Source organism: Hipposideros armiger, unplaced genomic scaffold (assembly GCF_001890085.2).
Source record: "Hipposideros armiger isolate ML-2016 unplaced genomic scaffold, ASM189008v1 scaffold_309, whole genome shotgun sequence".
Classification (NCBI taxonomy): Eukaryota; Metazoa; Chordata; class Mammalia; order Chiroptera; family Hipposideridae; genus Hipposideros; species Hipposideros armiger.
In genome coordinates this window covers 217,785-238,663 of record NW_017731659.1, presented here as the reverse complement: position 1 = coordinate 238,663, position 20,879 = coordinate 217,785, and the positions used below count along the sequence as shown (strand labels likewise).

The window sequence follows — 20,879 nt, the reverse complement described above, 5'->3', positions numbered from 1 at the left end:
TGGCCACGACTGCACCATGTTTCCATGGCGATATCTGGTTTCCAGTGCCAAGACCGGCTTTCTCCCAGACAGGGGCCTGCCTCCATCCCTGGCTTGGGGAAGCTGATGAGGTCCCTGCTAGGAACCATCTGTGCTGGCTCATCTGCAGGAAATGAAGGAGGGGGCATGGGGGCAGTGCTCCAGCACTCGCACCAAGAAAATGCCCAGTCCGCTAAATCCAATCACAGCCACAACCCATGGCTCCCTCCTTGCCAGGTGTCTGCCCCGAAAGGGTGACAGAACAGATGCTAGGGCTCTGAGCTCCTGCAATGGTGGTGCTTCCAATTGGCTCTAAAAAAAAAAAAAAGAAAGAAACTCTTGGGTGGAAAATTACCACTGTAACCGTTAGGAATTAAGGAAATGAGAAGAAGCTGACTCAGAGCTTCAGGTGACATTGTATCAAATTGTCTGGGAGAGTGGGTGACTGTCAGGAAGGACTGTCAGAAGATGCCAGGGAGTCTCACTAGGCATGGGGCAGGGAGAGCAGGTACATATGGATGTGAGTTTACTTTGTTTTATGCAGGAGGTTGGAGACCAACGATATGTGTGAAAAATATGTTGTTGCCAGTCTAGATCACAGAATCACAGAATGTTAAATGTATTAGTAAGTCTAGAAGGGACCTTAGTGATCACTTGGTTCAAATTCATTTTACAGATGTGGAAACTGAGGTCCAGAGACAAGTGACCTACCCAGGACCATGAGGGTGGCCAGTGACAAGCTGGGTTGCAGGTTCTCAGCTTTTAAACGCAGTGCTCTAGATCTGGGTCCATTTTATGGGCAGGAGCAAAGTTTATTTAAGTCACTTCAATGGAAAGCCTTGGATACAGTGATTAAAGGACTCTTCTTCCATCTCCCATCTCTCTTTTATATAAATCCAGATTCTCAAATATTAGTTTTAGGCTCTGGTAAGCCATATGCATAGTTACCTGTGAAACACAGTCTATATCATATTTGACTATGCAGGATAAGACCCACATCTCCTATTTTATTATGAATATAAGAATCCTGATTGTCATTAAAATCTAATATGTATAAAATATGAACTAAGGAATTATATGCACAGACTTGGAAAGCTAAGACACCACATGGCTTCCTTTATGGATCATTCATCTTTTTAAAAAAAACAAAAAAAACCTTTGGTTTTAATTCCATGTGACCTAGCTGATTTCCTGCTGACTTTAAAATTCAGGCCCTGCCTCTGGCTTAGTGCCAGAGCCTCTTCCACCGGAGGCCAGGGCTGCAGAGGCCACCAGGAGGGTCCAGGTGACAGCACTCCAGGGATCCCCTTGTATACTCCCACCACCTGGGGTGCAGGGGTACCTGTGGCTGCTGCACTGACTCTTCCATTGATGGGAGTATTTCTTTTTGGGGCGTTAGTAAAAGAAGAGTCTCTAGTCTCCACCGATTTTTCTTCTTGAGAATGGAGTCAAAGCCCCAGTAGTGCTTGCGTCTCTACTACTTGTATGTTGCCCCTTTGATTTGGTGCTTGAGCAAGACAATCAAGGAACACGAGCATGTACATGCACAGAGCAATTGATGACCTAGCAATTCTACTCACTCCGAGGTAGATATCTTAGAGAAACTTGCACATATATACAAGGAGACATGCACAAGAATGTTGATAGCATGTCCTGTAACAACAACAAAAAAAATAAAAATAAAAAAAGAAAAGGAAACAGGTAAATGTACATCAATGACAATGGGATTGTGGTATATCCATGCAATGGAATATTATACAGCAGCAAAAAAATTAAATGAACTACACCTACATATGTCTGCATGGATAAAGCTCAAATTTTTAATATGGAGCAAAAAGAGTGCACTACCATTTACATTAAGTTTACAATGTACAAAATTACCCTATGGTACTCAGGGTGTACATATACATGTAGTAAAGGGATGCAGAAATGCCTGGGGTAAGAAATCCCAAATTCAGGATTGTGGTTTACTGAGGAAAGGGGCCGAGGGGGCCTCAACTGTATTTGTCAAGTTTTATAAAACTTGGTAGTGGTTCATGAGTGTTGATCAAATTATTTCTTCTGCATTTTATATGTCTAAAATATTAAGTGGAAAGAAAAGAAGAAAACACCAGGCAGTTAACCCAGTTGGAAACTATTTATTGACCACTGAAAGGTTTTTGCTCAAAAGTGTGACACCAGACATATGACTACAATGTCTCATGCGCCTTTTTGTGCTTCGGTTCATAATTGCAAAACAAACACACACTTAGCATTGACAATGAGAAACATGGGCAGCAGCAACAAATCACGAGGAGTAGATTTCTCTTTTCTGGGTCTTCACCTCGATTTGGCTTAGGCCGCAGTCACCTGCCACCCAGGACTCCTTACATCCCAAAGAAATTGCCTGTGAAGAACTGTGCCTCCTTCCATCTTGCTCTCTCTACATTGTGTCATTTGGGGTGATTTGTCACTCAACCCACACCAAGAGTCATATCTCAAATTAGAAATGGAGAGACGCGTGCAAGGTCTTGATCAATAGTCACTCAACAACTATATATTGATTTTACTTAAGAAGTGGAGTCACAGATTCATGAGTGTGGACTCTCAATGCTTTATCCTCATCACAGGATCTATGAAAAAACCAGATCACCTCGTGGACAGCAGCCCAGTCTGAGATGCTTTCTCGCTTTATTTTCACCTCTGCTGCATGCCCTTCTTAGAAAACGCTCCCTAGCAAAGTACAAGGTGTCCCTTTCAAAAAGATCAGATGCACTCACATAGACTCAATTACTCGCATTTGGTAGTAAATTACAAATGTATCTGGTACAAGGTCAGCTGATGCAGAGATTACTGAAGTTTTTTGATCTGGCAGTCTGATATCTCTGGGTAATATAAAATTCACCACGATGGAGTTTGAGAAGCACAGTGATTATATTCTCTTCTATCATTAATTACATTTACACGGAGAGCTATGAATTGTCATTAGGTGAATGACTCAATGCCATGAATTTCAAAGCCAACTGAGATTTTTTATGTCTTTACCATTCAGAAACCAGTTAGTATTTTGATTTTTATGCTATTTGCAGTGTCTTTTTGTGTCTACTCCCTTATCTGTCCTGTATTCACTAATTCATTCGACAAATGTTTCATTGAGGGCCCATGAGTCAGCTTTATTTTAGGAGCTTGGAATACATGAGTGAACAAAACAGACAAAACCCCCTGGAAAACCTATCTCATTTCTGTATATGCCCTCTAAGTGAGGTGATGGCTGACACCTGTGCCTCCTGTGGTGGCATTTGATTCTTCTCAGGGGTAGCCTTTAGTTTGGAGATTCCGGAAAACTAAACCTTTGGAGTCCAAAGAAATAAATGTCTCATGGTGGAATGACCATGGGTAGAGTTGATATTTCTGGGATGACAGATCCTACCCAACCCACCTCAAACATCCTTTGGTGTGACTGTAAGGCAGGCACATAGATATATAAGGAAGTGGAACCACGTTTCCTGATTTAAAGTCTAGAAGCCAGGCCTTTTCAGATTGGAGTAGCAGGTATGACCAAGAAGAGAGTCCTGGTCAGCTTACACAGAGAATGTTTTCTTCTCTTTTAGCCATGCCATCCAAAAAAAGGGAGACCAGAGTGGTGGTGGGGGAGAGGATCTCAAAAACATGATCACTAACAAATGCTTTGCCTAAAAAAAACTTAGCAGGAGGTGGTCCACCATAGTGATCAAGATTTCCAATGATCTGAAAGACTTTCCCATTAAAGAAGGATTAGATATTTATTTTGTTTCTTCACAGAGGGTGAGTAGGAGTTATTTCCAATGCTTTTCTACTTCTGCACAGAGAGGGAGAATAATGAATAATGACTAAAGGTGATACGGTCCCAGCTTGGATTCTCAGGAAGAGGCCAAGAATGACTTGACTTGTTGAAGGTTGAAGGGTAGCCCTTATCTGTTTTGTCTAGGAATTCTCTAGTAGATCAGGGGACTGAAGCGACATCAGAAAGCCTAGAGTTTGGATGTCAGTGTTGAGGAGTCCAAATGCAAAATCCGTGGTTCCGGAAATACCCGAGATGGTTGTGGCGCTTTCCAGGCATGGTCAACTGCCAACTTAAAGCTTAAAGATGATCGATCGGCTGGTGGCCTCAGAGCTTGTTTTTTCGCCAGGAAATGCCTACAGCTTTTGAGCACTATTTCATCTATCACATCATTCGCACACATATAGCTGCCATGTCATTACTCCTATCTTACAGATGGCCAACAACAGAACCCAGGAATCCTGGTTCATGGGCAAATATGATATCCACTCAGCAAGGCTCATAATTTCATTAATGATGTGGACAACTATTTCGAATTATAAGGTAGGAGTTTTAAACCTAGTTGCTGGTTATTTACTGATTATAAATTGACAGGCCCTGAAAACTGAAGAGGGAGGCACATTTGCAAAAGTCTGTTTCCTGTTCAAAGTTTTCTTACTTCTCCACATCCACATCACCAGATGTATCAGACTAAATTAGTAGGTGCCCCGAACTGAATTCCTCCTATAGTGGCTGGAATGCTGAGAAAGGATAGATCTGTCTTAGAGGGTTGCTTTGGTATGCTGGAGGACGTGACAACTAGTACCCAATGACTAATAAGGGATCCCACCTAAACACTGTCAGGCAAGGCCCCCTCCCCCCCGCCCTCCCCCCAGCCCCATGTATAATATAAACTGACTATGAGATAAAACAATAAAGCTATTCAATAAAAAGTACAAATTCAATCCAAGAGCAGGATCCGAAAAGCACAAATGAAAATAAGAATTAAAATAACTAAAAAACAGCGGCCCCAAACTTTCACACCGATGGTTCAGATGTCCAGCATTGGAACTGGCTGCTTCAGGGTGTTGTGGCCCCAACATGGACTGTGAAAACCCATCTGGAATGTTGTAGAAGGGATTTCTCCAAGTGCAGTGCTCCAACCTCTGCATCAAAACCACTCAGTGCTTTTTTAAAAAGCAGGTTCCTGGGGTCCAGCCAGGAACACTGATTTGGAATGTCTACAGGTGGGCCTGGGAATCTGCTGGTGATTCTTCACACACTAAGGTTTGAGAGTTGCTGGGTCGCTGCTTGGGTCAGGAGATTGATTTAATGCTGGCTAAGAGTTCACCCCGCCCTAACAATCTCTAATTCTATGAGTTGACCCAGGATACTTCTTTTCCTATATCGTTTTCAAAATGCTTTCTAAAGAAAGCCACATTCTTTGCATCCATTATTCCCCCAATTCAGCTTTCTCTGCCTCTGGCCTGACCCCCCTCCCTGCAAAAACTGCACATTGGCCATAGTTGACGCGTCTCTTCAATGACGTAGATGAGCAAAATGAATTCCTCCGTGTGACCCAAATGTCCACACACTGCCCTGCCTTGCTTATTTTTTAGAAACGGGAGTGTGATGAGAGAGGCATAGGGTCCTGGCCTTTGCAAACACGTCTGTCTTCTGGGTGTCAGCATGAGGATGGGGCACAAGGAGGAGGTCGCAGAAGACAGCGGAGCTGGAGGGGTGGGGCTGTGCCCAAGTAGGACGGTGGCCCAGGTGGCTGGCTACAGGTGCAGCTGGTGCCACATGGCGATCTGCCGGCGTGGGTTTTTGAGCATCTCTTCCCAGTGGCTGCGCTCGGAGCCTGAGGCATGCAGGCCCAGGCTGCAGTGGCCCAGCGTGCAGCTCGGCCCCTCCCCCTCCTGGCCCAGCACCTCCAGCTCCACACTGGAGGCCCGCAGCAGGTCGTCGGGCAGCTCAAACATGATCATCTCATTCCACACGGGGTTGATCTTGTGCTTGGCTCGTTTTGTCTGCTTCTTCTTCAGCTTCTGAGCCTGGTGCTTTAAGGTCACCTTGACAGAGACATCTGGGGAGGGACAGAAGGGAAAGGGAGAGAGAGAGAGACGGGCCAAGGGTGAGTTTCTGGGATGTGGTGGGGCCTGGGATGATGCTTTCTCTTGGGGATGGGCAGGCAGGCTCTCTGGCTCAAGACCTGCATTGAGGCTCCCTCTCTACCCAGCCTCCCGCAATGGGCCACGAACGAGTATTCGTTCAACAATTAGTGAATGTTCAGCAGCATATGGCCGACACTGGTCTAGACGTGGGGATATAGCAAAAGTTCCTGCCTCATAGAACTTACACACAAGTATGGAAAACAGACAATGGCATAATATAGAAGGCTGGTCATTGGGTGGCACATGATTGTGTCATGCTAGAGTACAGCTAACGGACCACCGTTGGCTATGAGCCCTTCCAAAGTGACTTCATGTCCCACAATCAAGCCAGGTCCAGGACAATGGCCCAGGTATCCTGCAGCTTGATTTTAAACTCAGACCAGAAAAAACAAGCCACCCCCATGTCATCATCCCCTTGGTTCTCCGTCTAAGTATTTTTGTCTATTAAGATAGTAGGTCATCTCCTGATTGGTTGAGTTCTTTTCCTCTGTTCTTTTGTAAGTTTTCCTTAAGGACCCCAACTTCACGTGGAGGGTGAGGGCAGGCTGCCTTGCACCAGGAAAGCCACCCCCTAAGAAATTCCACCCCCCACCCTCCCACCAGGTAAAACAGGTCACCAGATGAGCTTTCAGGTACCTCCCAAGGCTCAGGACCTGGATTACATTTTCATTAATCAAGTTTCCAAAGCTAATGTGAGGATAATTGTTCCTCTCCATTTATTGATATAATTATTACTCCTGGGTGGTTGGTTTGTTATTTCAACAGATATTTGAGAGACAAAGCATGGTGCAGTAATTCTGACAGGAACTATAAAAAATGAGCAGGAGGCAAAGAATTGTCTGGAGGGGGTGAGGGCAAAGCACTGAACTCTGACCTCTGGCTCAAGAATCTGTCAGCTGTTCTGATTTCATTCACCCAAGAGCTTTTTGTTCAAAGATTCTCAATGCGATGGCAATTCTTTATTCACCCTGCTATAAATATATATTTATTTTATACCCTGCTATGAGCACTTGGCTCCGGGTCCAGGTATCATACGGCTAACCAGCGGTGTTTTCTTGCTCTGACCAGAGAGCCTATTTGGTCCCCAAGACTTGGGGCTTGTGCTGAAATATCCAGGAGAAACCAGGGTTTCCAGAATAGCGAAGAGATGTTTATTTGGGTATATGGGGCACAGGCGCCTTAAGCTGCAGGCCGCCTCAGCCCATGCACCCACATACCTTCTGCTATCACCCACACTCAGCTGGTATGGGGGTGGCAGCTTGGCAAAGGCTGACAAGAGGAAAGAGACTGGGATGGATGTGGGGAGCACATTGATGGCTAGCTGAGATGCAAGGAGAACCTGAGCTTCTCAACACCTTCCCCTTTAGAGGGTCCACCCAGGTCCACGTGACAAGGGCTGGGCCAAGTTCCCTCTACAGCCCAGATACTCCACTCCATGGCTACAGTCTCACCTTGACTTTCTATGACCCACAAGTAAGACTGATTCTCCTCACAGTGGATCTCCAAGGTTGGGAGTCCCGGGTAGGTATGAGCTCGTACCTAGGCCCTGATAGATGGGGATTGGCCCAGGAGTAAGTGGATATGAACTTAAGGAAATAAGTGTGTCCTTAAATATTGGTTAGTGAACTTGGGGTGAAGGACACAGCTGTGGCTGACTCCACAAATGTACACAGGTCCCACCTCCCTGCTTAGCTGTCTCCATTGCCTCCCAGGCGCCATCTCCCTCTTCACATATTCCCAGAGGCTAAAGGGGCCCTGGTTCTCTCCTTTCACACCTCACTCACCCTTCCCCAGGAGCTCCTTGGACTGGTTAGAGTGGAGGTTCTTGGCCTTAATCAGCACCACCAGGAGGCGGTTGGCAGCTGGGAGGTAGCTGATGGAGAGAAGGACCTCTCCAGCTCCTGCAGAAGATTCCTGAAACAGAAGAGAGGGAGCATGAGAGGGGCTTCATTTAGGAGAGTCTTCTGCCCCATCAACTAATGCTGAGGCTGGGGTCACATTGAACTTGTACCCAACAGGCATCCTAGAAACCATTTACCCATCAGCGCTGGTTTCTCCACCTTACAGAAGGTAGGAGGCCACAGAAGAATTATATGTGGCATGTGCCTCAATAAGACATTGTTTTGTTTGTGACTAACTGTGATTTTCCAAATATCTTATATTCAACCCCAACATATAACACAGATCAAAGAGATGGCACTCAGGACGTGGCAGGGGCAGAGGGCCAGGACCCCCTCTCATCCTTCACCTCCTCCCCAAGCTCCTGGGGTATGTTTATAGAACCCTAGAATCCTAGGGAACACAGTTGGAAAAACACAGTTGCATTGACCAGTCAGGTTCCGGGGGACAGTGGGAAGTTGTGATTCATTACTCCATTTGAAAAGAGAATTCCTTTTGGCCCCTGCAGGGCTGAGAGAGTCAATAATGTCATGTACTATTGCTGAGATGGGCCTTGCTCGGTCAACAGAATGGCCAACCATGTCAACAAAAAGCCAGGCATACGATGTTAGGGAATATGCCAGAGACAGCTGGCAATCACTGCGCTTTCCAGGAGGTGCGGAAGCCTCCCGCAAAGCATCCAACACGTCTATTCCCATCTGCAGCTGTACAGAGAGTCTCCACTGAAATTCCCACAAGAATTTGGCATTTGAATAAATCCATTGAGGGACAAAAATGACCAAAAGAGCCCCCACAGGAGGCAGATGCTAAGAATATAGACTCTAGAACCAGACTGTCAGACTCTGAGTTCCAATCCTACCATCTACTAGCTGTGTGACCTTGGGCAAGTTACTTATCTTTCTCAAACTTCCATTTCCTCATCTGTGAAACTGGTATAATAATATCCCCACCCAAAGGGGGTTGTAAAAGTTAAATGAGTTAATATTTAATGACTTAGAGCAGTGCCTGACACACTAAGCACTGTGGAACTGTTTGCTTTGGTTATCACCACTAGTTATTAAGGAATGACAATCACTGCTTCTTGAGATTGTGAAGTGGGAACATTGTTTCTGGATGACTGGGGAAACTAATCTGGGCTTTGGAAGTGAGGCCAGCCCTCTGCCCAAGTCATAGCTTTCATCTAGGAAAAATGTCTTCAACATGACCCCGTCGATTCAACTAGCTAAAGTGACTAGCTATATGATGAAATGATTTGGGAGCTGCAGGGAACTTTGGCAATGACATGAATAAAAGCAGCTAACATTAATTAAACACTTGCTATGTGCCAGGTGCAATTATATCATCTATCCCACTAGGCTGTAAGCTCTACAAAGCCATCTCCAGCCCATCTCCAGCACTCAGCACAGGTGACACACAACAAATAGCTGCGAGATTTAATCTTGACAACAACCCTACGTGCAATACTGATCTTATTCCCATTCTAAGCATAACACCCTGATGCTGCCAGAGGACACATCACTGGCTGAGGCCACGTAGCCAGCAAGTAGCAAAACTGAGCCTTGAATGGAGGTCTGGTCTGACAGCAAAGCCCACGTCCCAAATCCGTGGCGTTCCAGAGTCTTCAGTGGATAAATCTTTGACTTCACAGGGAAGGAACCGAGGCTCAGGGACTCGTCCAGGCGTCCAGAGGGGTGGCAGCACAGCTGGGATGGGTACTGGACTCCTGATTCAAGGGCACTTATCGGAGGTCCACAGGTGGCCTGGGATGTAGCCTCAGGGTGACTAGGCTTGAGTGCTCCACTGCCCCCAGACCAGGTGAGAGAAGCCTGGACCTGTCAGCCTGTGAAGGGCTTGTCACCTTTGTGTAGGGTGCCAAAAGCCCCAAACAAGCCCAGGCAGCTGCACCACAGCCAGAGGGTTGAACAGCATCTGCTGCTTCAAGTACCTGCTGACAAAAATACAAGCATGCCTTGCAGATATTGTGGGTTCGGTTCCAGACCACTGCTATAAAGTGACTATCTCAACAAAGTGAGCTGTAATCTTTTTTCAGATGGAGGGTCTTGCCTTCAATTCGTAAAAAAAAAAAAAAAAAGGCAACATCTATGGAGCTCAGCAAAGCAAGGTGCAATAAAACGAGGTATGCCTGTAACCGTCTCTTATTTTCTCTATCCTCTCCATCCATGGCTTTTCCTGTCCCATCTCCCCCATCTTTCCCTTGAGCTGTTAATGAGTCATTCAAGCTCCCCTTGGAGTAAGTCGCTCTGTGGTCTCTGGTGACGCACAAGACACTTTTGGCTGAGTGTCTTCCTGTGATAACTGGGGCACCGCTGGCACCTTGGTTAACCCATTCTGGCCTAGAGGAGAAAAACACCTGGGCTGCAGCAGCTGAAGGCTCCGCCCACCTTGCTTACATGGCCCACATCCTCCCTAGACTGGCCTCAGGGCTTCCCCCTGCCACATACACTGAGAGTGCCATCTCGTCTGACTGACTCCAGGCTGCTCTCTGAGATTACTGACATTTGTGGGACACAAGCCAGCAGTCTAAGTGGATGTGAGAGTATTCTTGTGCAACAGTGACGACCATAAGTACGATGATTAGAATGGATGAGCCATGCGGGCAGGGCTTTGTCTTAACTACTTCTGTGTCCCCAGGTCCTAGCATGGTGCCTGGTACATAGTGGAAACTGGGCAAAGTGTGTGTGGAATGAACGAATGATTTTTGCTCTTCTAGGGGGAAGGACAGAAATGGATTGGGTTCCTGAGACATCTGCCAAGATAGGAGTTTAGCCCTTTCAGTGGCGGCACCTAAGTCCCCAGAGCCCTGGGGGAGCCCCTCTGTGTCCAGAGAAAGACGGTTTACCAGATGAATAAACCAAAGTGTTGGTTCCTCTTCCCAGGGCCCCTGGCTGCGATTCCACGCAAATCCCAAATCACACACTAATTAGAGAGTGTGCTTTGGAACAGCCTCATTCCAGCTGAGAGGGGCTGTCAATTTTTATCAATTTCCTGAGCTTTGGAAAGAGAAAAAAATAAGGAAAGGAGGAGAGGGTAGCAAAAAGAGGAGCAGGTGGGGAGTGAAAGTGTACGCCCTACTCCTGCCGTATTCATCAGGAAATTCGCCTCTTTGATGGCACCTCACACACTGTCAGGCACTTCCACAGCACAGCGGCAAAGGGATGACACAGGGTTTACAGCCAGACCCATCTGGCCTCAGGGCCAAGCTTGCCATGTCCCAGACGGGAGACCTTGCATGGTGATTGAACTACTACTAAGCCCCGTCCCTTTGTCTGTAAATGAGGACGTCACAGGGTTACCTGTTGTTCATCTTCCCTGCAGTGTCTGGCACATAGTAGGTACACAGGGAGTAGAAATGAATTTAAATGGAGATAATACTCTCAACACCAGAGCCAATACAGTACACTCATAACATGTTTCCCATGGTGGCAGGGGAGGTCTTTGCAGGGCAAGCTAGAAGCAAAACTAGACACCAGGAATCCCAAATCCTGGCCTATGGGTCTGCTCCCGCCCTCCACTCTGTTCAATACTCCAACCTTCCTTACACACACACACACACACACACACACACACACACACACACACACCTGTGCTGGGAAGGTCTCTGAAGCTTGTTCCGGCTAGCTGGTCACCAAGCTTGGTTACTTTACCTTGCGTGGTGAGAGGTAACCCTACCTTAACTGAGGTCTTCAGCTCACCCCACTGGGTGGCCCCCAGAGGCACGGCTACCCCATCCAGGCCCAGGCGGAGCTCCCCGGCCACACTGTGGCGGGAGAAGCGGTCACAGGTCCTCAGGGTCAATGTCAAGGTCGCTGTGGGGAGCTCCTCCTCTGCCAGGGGGAGCACCAGGCCTTCCTCCCAGGTAGTGTGTAGCTCCCGCTTCTTTAGAGGCGTCTGGGCCTCCACAGAGCCTGTTCTGTTTGCCACACTGCCTTGGATGTAGCAGTCACAGCCTCCATCATGGTCACTGGTCACAGCTGCGGCCAAGGACAAAGCAACACAGACATGGGGCTTCTCGAGGACCCGGAAGGGAAGACGCAGGGCCCTGCTTTAAGCTGTGGGAATCTGGCTTATGGATCATGACCTTGGGCGTGTAAAAGGTCCCAGGGCTGCTCACCCTGGCTTTGTGGAATTGCCTTTCAGTAGGACATTTACAGATAGGAGATCTCTGAGGGGGCCAAAGTCAGCACATGCTGGCTGGTCCTCCTTGGAGAACAGGACAAGACAGGGCTTCCCAGAACCCTTCCTATCCCATGACTGAGATTTCCCCAAGGCTCCAGGGCCCGGAAACTGCTGATGACTTTTACCAGTGTTGCTGCTGACACCAGTAATTCATTTGTTCTGTACTTTAAATACTTGCCACACCACCACTTGTGATGTGAATCACTGGACCGCTACCTCATGAATGATGTTTTATATTCCAAACCTTGGTTTTTTTAATGCTTACAATGTGGAAACTTGCACCAGTGATGATTTTATGACTGATTCCTGAATGATAATGTGAGAAGCGGTAGCTGATGATCCCTGGGAAGAGAAGAACTGAGGTCATGTGTCCTGATAGGACGTCCCTTCACTGAGCTTGAAGGGACCTGGGTGGACTGGACTCCTGGCTCTGGCACCAACTAGCTGGAGTGATCTTTGATAAGGTTGCTAGATCTGTTTCCTAATCTGCAAAATGGGACCATTGTGAAGACCAAATGTAATAAAGTATATAAAAATGTCTTCTAAAAAAATCTTAAAAGAAAATAAAAAGGAAAGACGCTCCCTCGAAAAAATAAAATTAAATACAAAAATCCAATCTATCCCGCCCACAGCTTTCAGCTTCCAGGAGCCATGGTGTAGCCCATCGTTAGCCCTGATTCCCTTACAAAGCTCTAGCTTTGTTTGCTGACGGTGATGTGAACTGTCAGGGTAGGGAGACCAGGGACAGCCTGACCCACTGGGAAAGGCCACCTGGTCCTAGGAATGTTCAGAACCCCCCCTGTGTCCAGCACAATGCCCTGTCCAATGTCAAAGGCACTTATGGCAAAGGCGGTTAGCTGTTCACCAAAAACCAATTTCCTCGTTTTGCTGAGCATCACACATTTTCCCATCCTCCTTTGCCGTCAGTGGTCATGTGACTGAGTTCTAGCCAATGGGATGTAAGCAGGGGTGAGGCATGCCCCTGGTGCATGTGCAGGTTATAGTTTGTAAGGAACGGTTGTGCCCTCTCCCTGTTCCCCTCCCCCTTCCACATGCTAGATACAGATGACACAGAGGACTGAGGGGATTATGGAGCCGCAGACAGAAGAAACCCGGCCCTCGAATTGCCATTTGGAGGCAAGATGCACGCCCACCTGGAATCTCCACTTTGAATTATTATATGAGAGAAAGAAAAAAAGCCCTGTGTGTCTGAGCATCACATGTTTCGGGGCCTGTTTGTCACAGGGTACTAATCTGGTACCCAGGGGTCCCTCTAGGTTCAGATGCCCCCACCCCACCTGCGCAGCTCTGCTAGGGGAGACAGGCACACAGCGGTCCCGGAAAGCCACTGACAGCATACCTTCCAGACGAGTCACAAACAGCTCTGCCTTCTGCTGATCGTACTCCAGGCAATAGTGGAGTTTGGGGGCTTGGTTCCAACTGGCGGCCTTCTCTGGGTTCCAGGTCTCCATGACACAGACATCCTCCACCACGCCTGTTAAGGAGGTAGAGCCATCAACGCCACCCACTCTGGGGTCCTGTCTTCCACATCACACCGTTGCCATCTCTTCTACCGTTGCCACCAGCCCAAACCCAAAGCTTCCTAGCCGGGTGCAAAATCTTGGTGGCTGCACCTGGGGAACCCCCGTGGTCCTGGGCCTTACATTTCGAGGGACCATCAACACATGGGCTTTGGCGTCAGACATGACGCTGTTACATAATAGTTATGTGACCTTGAACAAGTTACTCGGACTCTTTGAACCTCAGTTCGCTCCTCTTTTCAATGGCAATGATGACAGTTCCTTTTTCCTGGAGTTACTATGCGCATTCAATGAAATAAAGTAGAGAAACTACTCAGCCCAGGCCCCCGGCCCATGGCCCATGGCCCATGGCCCATGGCCCGTGGTGAGCTTTCATTAAGAAAAACTGTCACAGCCTGTGTGGCTCTGCTCCCCCTGTTTCAGGCAAACCATCCCCAGTCCATCTGCAGCTCCGTTTCTCCCACAGAGTCCAGTCCCTGCTCCCCAGGAGTTCATGGCCAGAGAGAAAGATCAAAGAATGAGTCAGGAGGAGATGCTGAAGACAAGGTCAGGGATCGTGGATTTGACTTTAGTGCATGTTCAATAAATACTTGCTGAATGAATGAATGACTTTATCTTTAATTCAGAAGTCCCTAAAACCACAAATATTTCTCATTCTGCCCCTCACTTAAACAGGAACCAAGCATCTGGAAGACTCTCATTATTCAAATATAATACAAGAATTAAAGGATCCAGCAGCTGCACCAGACTCCACTTTAAGCAAAACGGAATTTCAACATTTTTGATTTTCAGAACTAATTTAGAGGGCAGACATATAAAGGATTATTTAACTCCCAAAATGGTTCATTATTGGGTTCCTGCAAGGAGTCAGAAATATCCCTGGTGCATCTAAGCAAGGAGCAGATTAGCCAGGGTGTGAGCAATGCGTAAAGCAAGACACACAGGCACACAGGACACATGTGGCTTCCAAGGGCACCACAGGGACAACCGCAGCAAGGTCAGTGTCAGAAGGGGCTTGCCTGGCCCCCAGATCCCTCAGCCCTCAGAAGCCTCAGCCTTCAAAATCAAACCAAATCAAAACCAAACCAAAGCCAGAGCCTCTTGGAAAAGCAGAAGTGGATCCAGCTTTTCAAGAATCAGGACTTTGAGCTCTACAAGTTGCTGAAGAGGATTGTGGCAGGTGGGAGGAGACCGCATTCAGCACATCACTGGGACAGGGTCTGATCAGTTTATCCTCCTCCCCTTTGCTCCCTTGCTGGTCAACGTTTGCTGAGCCAATCAGCTCTTGATAGATTTCTGGGGAATCAGAACTTGGCTGTTGCCTTCTGGGATGAGGATAGGAATAAGGAAACGTGAAAAGGAGAGGACGAACTAAATTGTTATGACTTCTTCAAAGTTCCACGCTCTGATGGGCTCTCCTGCTCTCCTTGGTGGACAGTGTCCCATCCTGGCTGCATCTGAGCTTTGAGACACCTGGGACTCCCAAGAAAAGGGAGCCCTCCTGTGATTATGATTATAATTAGCACCTCCAAGCGTCCTCAAACAAATTGGTTCCCACCCTCCAACCTTAACCTCTCAAGTCTTCAATGGGTGTGTATTTTCAATCTATTTAAAATGTGGGCTGGCTAACCCCGAGGCTAAAAGCCAACCAGGATCCATGTACACTGTGGGCACTGCGTACATTTGTTCTTAAACAAATGCCAGGTTAATCATGGTGGTTCTGGGCCAGATTGGGGCAGGGGGCACCTATTTACTGGCCAGCGTGGGGTACAATTTGACCCAAGTCAGAAGACACATTAGGAGAGGGGTCAATGTCAAAGCTGGTTATGCTGCTTCTGCCTCCACTGTCTCCATCTCCAGCCACACAACAACCTCCCAGCTGTCGTTTTTGCCTCCCTATAAAGGTCCATGTGCTCCTTTGGGTTAGGGACTGTCTCTGCTTCGCACATCTGCCCCAGAGCCCAGCACAGCACTGTACACCTGACGGTGTGGCATTCTGGATGGTGATACCAATGAGAATAGAATAATAATAATAACAATATATTTTGATGACATCTTTTGAGCCAGGTCCTGAGCCAAGCACTTCATGTGCATTATGTTATTTACACTTTACAACTTGACCAAGCAGGTAATAGTATGATCCCATTTTATAGATGAGGAAACTGATGCCCAAAAGAGTTAGCAACATGACCAAGGCCACACAGTAAGTCTATAAAAGGACAAAGCATGTAACTCAAGTCTCTGAACTGTCTCCAAAGCTGTGCACGTGACTCGCAAAGAGCTCTCCATTTCCTAGTGGAAAGCTGGAGTCCTGGGAGAGAAGGCAAGTGGCAATACATCAGCAGGAATAAAGGACTGTAATTCTGAGGCCCGGTGTCCACCTGCTTGGCCAGTGTCAAATGCCACAGACACTGGGGCTGTGCCACACCCAGCACCTACAGAGATGCTGGCAAACCCCCTGACGGCTGCTCACGGAAGTGAGATGCAGGAGGCCCCTACCATTCTGAGGAATGATGAACAGCTCCTCTGTGACCTGCCTCTTGAGGCGGCTGTCACTCAGGGCTGCGGGGTTGGCAGACACAGCAGACTCCTCCGTGGTCCTCAGCGTGTAGTCTGCATAGTTGATGACTTCTGGGGCCGTCACAGCCGGCCTGGGTCCGTAGATGTCTGGGAACTTGAGGAGGGCTCGGGGCTGGACGGGCTCCGTGGATTTTTTAACATTGAACTGCAAACCCAAATCACTCTGGTTAGTCCACAAGAGAACCTCTTGTCTGTTTTCCACCCACCGGAGGGAGAAGTGATGACCTGACCTTTCACGGGAGGCAGGAGGGCTGTGGTTTCCCCCTGCTCTGAAGAGCACGACCTGGGAAAGCAAAACGTCATCTCCAGACCCACCAGAATCCACTACATCATGAGTCATGCCAGAACCTGCTGAGATGTCGGCCCTATTCATCCATCCTTTCCTCCATCCATCCTTCCTACCATTCTACGGCCAAGCCCCAGGTATTCTCCCAGCCTATCGCGGTAGTCCTTCCTCACTGCTCTATGTCACTTGCCTCTTTGTTTTCTCTTCTCCTGGTCTCACTCTTATTTCTTCTCCCCTCCTCCCCTTGTCCACCTAATGGCTTAAAAATGCCAGTGGTCCCACCACACTTAGAACACACTCCTTGCAGTGACCTTGAAGCACTTGCCCAGCCTGGCCCAGCTCACCTCTGACATCACCCCATCACCCCAAACTCCTCTCCGTTTGCTCCCTTTCAGCCACTGAGCTCTCTGCTTCTCAAACAGGCTGAACTCTTTCTGGCTCTGGCCTCTGCCCCTCAACTGCTCCCCAAAGCCACCCACCCTCACCTCCGCATGCTCAAAATTAAGTTCCTCCCCCAAGCCTGTCACCATATCCTGCTCTTTGCTGAACAGCATTGATCTCACCCTACATTGCTTTTGTCCCAGGTTGGCCTGTTTGTGGACAGTCTCTCCGGCTCGTGTGCGAGCTCCATATGCACAGGGATTATGTCTTGTCTTGCTCCTGGTGTGTCCCTGGTACCTAGCACAGTGTCTGCTCACAAGGAGCATGCAATACATACCTGTCGCTAGGGCTGCCACGTTCAGTTGTATGGTTTGTGCATTGCACAAGGGTCCCTACATGAGGGGCAAGTGGGGGCTGAAATGCAGTCCGTGCACCACTTGCCCAGCTGTGTGCCCTGGCAAAGGGCTTACTTAGTCCACCTGGAGAAAAGGCATCTTTTTCTTTTTCTTTCTTTTTTTAAAAAAAAGATTTTATTGGGGAATTGGGGAACAGACAAGTTGTTGTCCTTCAATCTTAGTTGTGGAGGACACAACTAGCTCAGCTCCCAAGTCCAGGCACCATCCGGCCACCTGCTGGCAGCTCAGCTGCAGCTCAGCTTGGGTGCAGCTCACTGGCCCATGTGGGAATTGAACCAGTGATGCAGTTGCTCAGAGCTCGCACTCTTAACCAACTGAGGTGCTCGGCTGGCCCCAAGGGCATCTTTTTCTTTACACACAGACTCACTTGCTTGTCCATCCTTAAGTATGTGGGGCTGCCTCACGAGGAGTGGAATCATCTCTCTTTGCCTCCATTAGGGATTGTGATCTCTCCAACTTGAGGGATTCAAAGTTATATAACAGAGTAACAATAGGGGTCTGGACAGTCCCCAAGAAATCTGATGACCAGATTGGGAATTTGAACATTGGCACCCTGGCTGGGCAGCCCACACACACAAGGGCTTTCAAGTCACAGTAACACAGACCAAGAAGCTTCCTGCCCTCCACGCTGGTCCTCTGCTTCTCCCTTCTGAGGCTGCTGGAGGGGCTGGCCAGGGGTCAAGGCTGCTCTACCCAGTGGCCGGAATGGCCCAGGGGCTGGGGAGTGCAGGGTTGGGGATGGATGCAGCCCTGGGAGGTGCACGGTGCTTAAATTTTACACTGTTTTAAAGTTCGTGTTCACAGCGTTTTCACCCTCTGTGTTTCACTTGAGGAAAAATCCTGGACATCTAGGTCCGGTTGACACTCTGAGGGAGGCTGGACCTTGGTGACAGGGGCACCCCTAATGATCCCTATCGACTGTACAGTGGATGGGGAATGCACAAGAAGGCGCAGCAATCCTGCCCCAGCCTCTCCTGCGGGCCACCGTGTAGGCTGCTGCCAGTGCATCACCTCCTGTATTCCTCAGAACTCCCTAAGGAGCTCAGGGGGGGGGGGGAGAAGACACTTCATTCCCCTCCCAAAAACACTGCCCAGGAGGCTGTAATGCACCCACACAAGGCTGCATGTGACCTCTGCTGAGCGGGCCTGGCACCTGTGGGCACGAAAAGCATTTCTGCCTTAAATGGAGTGAGGTTGCAGAGATCAGACGGTGGGGGTAGAGGCAGGATTCAACCCATATCAGCCTGCCTCCGAAGCCCACTGTGCCAGTGGCTCCCAACCTTTTTTCTGCCCTCAAGCATTTGCCAGGCACAGGACTCACCCATTAGAATCGGTTGTCATTGTTACACAGAGTAACTAGTACCCCCCAGGAAGGGCCTATATGATGTGCAAAATTAGGTCCCCTTTGCACCTCCACCCCACTAAGGGGGTCGCTGGTCGTCAAGGGGCCTGGTTCTTCTAGTACTGACCCTACCGCTGGAGCAGGTCATTCCACCTCTCTGACTTGTCACCTCATGTGACAGGCGATGTCAAGGCTTGCTGCACTCCCACATTCTGAGCTACAAGGAAGTGGGAGACACGGTTCTTTATTTGTCAGTACAGGTGAGTCAGGGAGACAGTCACAAACGAGAGAGTAAATGACAGGTACCTTTGGCAGCTCGGGACCACAGTGCAGACGCCGGCAGGGGGCAGTGTGTGTGTGTGAATGACAGATGAGGGAGAAAAGGCAATACACACGGGGGAGAGGGGTTCAGAGAGGAGCCAGCACATGAGCTAGACCTTGAAGGAGGGGTGACTAGATGGTAGAGGGAGGGCTGGGGAGGGAAGCTGTGTTCCTGACACCAGGGCCCTGGGGAAAGACACACAGAGTCATGACTAATGTCCCCATGTCTCTATCCTTCACAAAGTGGTGTCCTCTCCAATATTTCATCTAAGTCCGAGTTACATTTATTATACTGTTTCACGGGGAAATGGAAGCTCAAAGAAGTTCAAGATCATACAACTGACAAGTGGTATATAATTGAGCTTCCACTTGTTTTGACTTCGTATTGGTGTCATTTCCAACCACCCTGCAGTTTCTTCTCAAACAAAACAAAACAAACAAACAAACAAAAACAGTCCCTGTTCCTCTTGGATGCTGGATTCTCCGTGGCAATCGCAGCATCCTGGGGGTTGGGCCACTGCTGCCCCCTCCTCTTCATCAGCACGAAAGCGCTCAGCTTCCCACAGGCCGCTGGACCGCGCATCCGCTTCTCAGGATCATCCTGTCCCATCACTTATTGGGACCAAAACTAAGGCTGTTTGGCTGGGTTGGGGTTTATGTTTGGTTTCATCCCAGTTCAATCATTTGAGAATAAGGCTAGACTGATTAATTCCCAGTGTGATCAGATTTCGCCAATTTTGCATTTTTAATGGGGAAATCATCATCTGGCTCAGTTCAGAGTGAGGTTCACTCTGTGTTGCCTCAAGTCTCTGCAGAGCCTGGGTCCCCATGCCTCCCTGCTCAGTGGGTCTCAAGTTATGTGTCCCCCATAGCCTCTAGGGCCAGAACAGTAGGGCTGGCTTTTCTTGGGTGTCCACCAATATCCATCCCTTCTCCTTCTGCCTTCCTTCAAGTCACCAGGTTTTCTGGGATCCACTTCAGCTCCCAGAGAGGAGATGAGGGGTTCTGTTTGGCCTGACCCTCTCAGTTCCTGGCATTATCCTGGGGATGGCGTCTGGCCCAGGGGCTGGCACCTATCCTGGGGAAGCCAACCCAGACAGAATGGAAGGACCTGCATCCCACGGCAGAAGAAGAACTTCTCTCCCCTGCTGGACCGGAAGCATGTGGCCCCGACTTGTGACGGCAAGGTGAGGCAGTCTTAGGACCAAGCTGACGGTGGTGTAGACAGCAGGGTGGAGAGACAGAAGGAAGCCGTGTCTCCAAGGACAGTGTCATTAAGCCACTGACTCAACTAAACCCCAAATCGGTCCTACCTCTGCTCTTCAAGTTACATGAGCAATATTATTCTCGCTGTTTAAGCCGGTTTGTATTGGGGTCTTTGTGACTTGCAGCCAAGAGTACCCAGACTGCACTTTTTACCGAGCAGCACAGGACATCATGACCCTCGTATAGAGAAACTCTGCCTAGGGTCAGACACCCATCCCCCCATCCCTGAACCTTTCTGCATCCGCCAAAAGCATCCTCATTTGCTGTTCATCCTTGCCCTCCCCTGGTAAGATCCTGTGCGGCAATGGCTACCTCTCGTGGATAATAATTTATAGCCCTTGACCAGGCCGCGAGCAGGGTCTGATGACAGGTACATAAGCCTCTTCAAATACTGAAAGCAGCAGCTGATTACCTATCTCATCATTCTCTTGTACAATTTTACTTATTGCCTTTCAAAACCCTGGTTCCACCACATCGTTCTAATGCATCTCTGCTTCCACTTAAATAGCTTGAACTTCAGTGCCCAAGAAGCAGAAAAGAGGCTTGGGAATTGAGGGAGAGCCTAGGAAAGGATTATAGGTGGAGAACATAAATGCCTGGGAGGAAGAAGGCCTTCAGGGGAGCAGACCCCTATGGAAGGGCCTGTGTTCAAGCCCTGCACCTCGATGGAGGAGGGGCAG

The 20,879-nt window shown here is 48.6% G+C and overlaps 1 protein-coding gene across 1 annotated transcript in view; it reads right to left on the bottom strand.

Moving 5' to 3' along the window:
• Window positions 1–2,136: 2,136 nt before the first annotated feature.
• SYT13 (synaptotagmin 13) overlaps window positions 2,137–20,879 on the bottom strand; it is a 42,010-nt gene continuing 23,267 nt past the window's right edge. The window contains exons 2-6 of the mRNA XM_019659982.1: window positions 16,107–16,332; window positions 13,427–13,561; window positions 11,560–11,861; window positions 7,755–7,884; window positions 2,137–5,882 (exon numbers count right to left, since the gene is read on the bottom strand). Coding sequence (XP_019515527.1) covers window positions 5,578–5,882; window positions 7,755–7,884; window positions 11,560–11,861; window positions 13,427–13,561; window positions 16,107–16,332 — 1,098 coding nt within the window. The 3' untranslated portion in view covers window positions 2,137–5,577. The remainder of the gene's footprint in view (window positions 5,883–7,754; window positions 7,885–11,559; window positions 11,862–13,426; window positions 13,562–16,106; window positions 16,333–20,879) is intronic.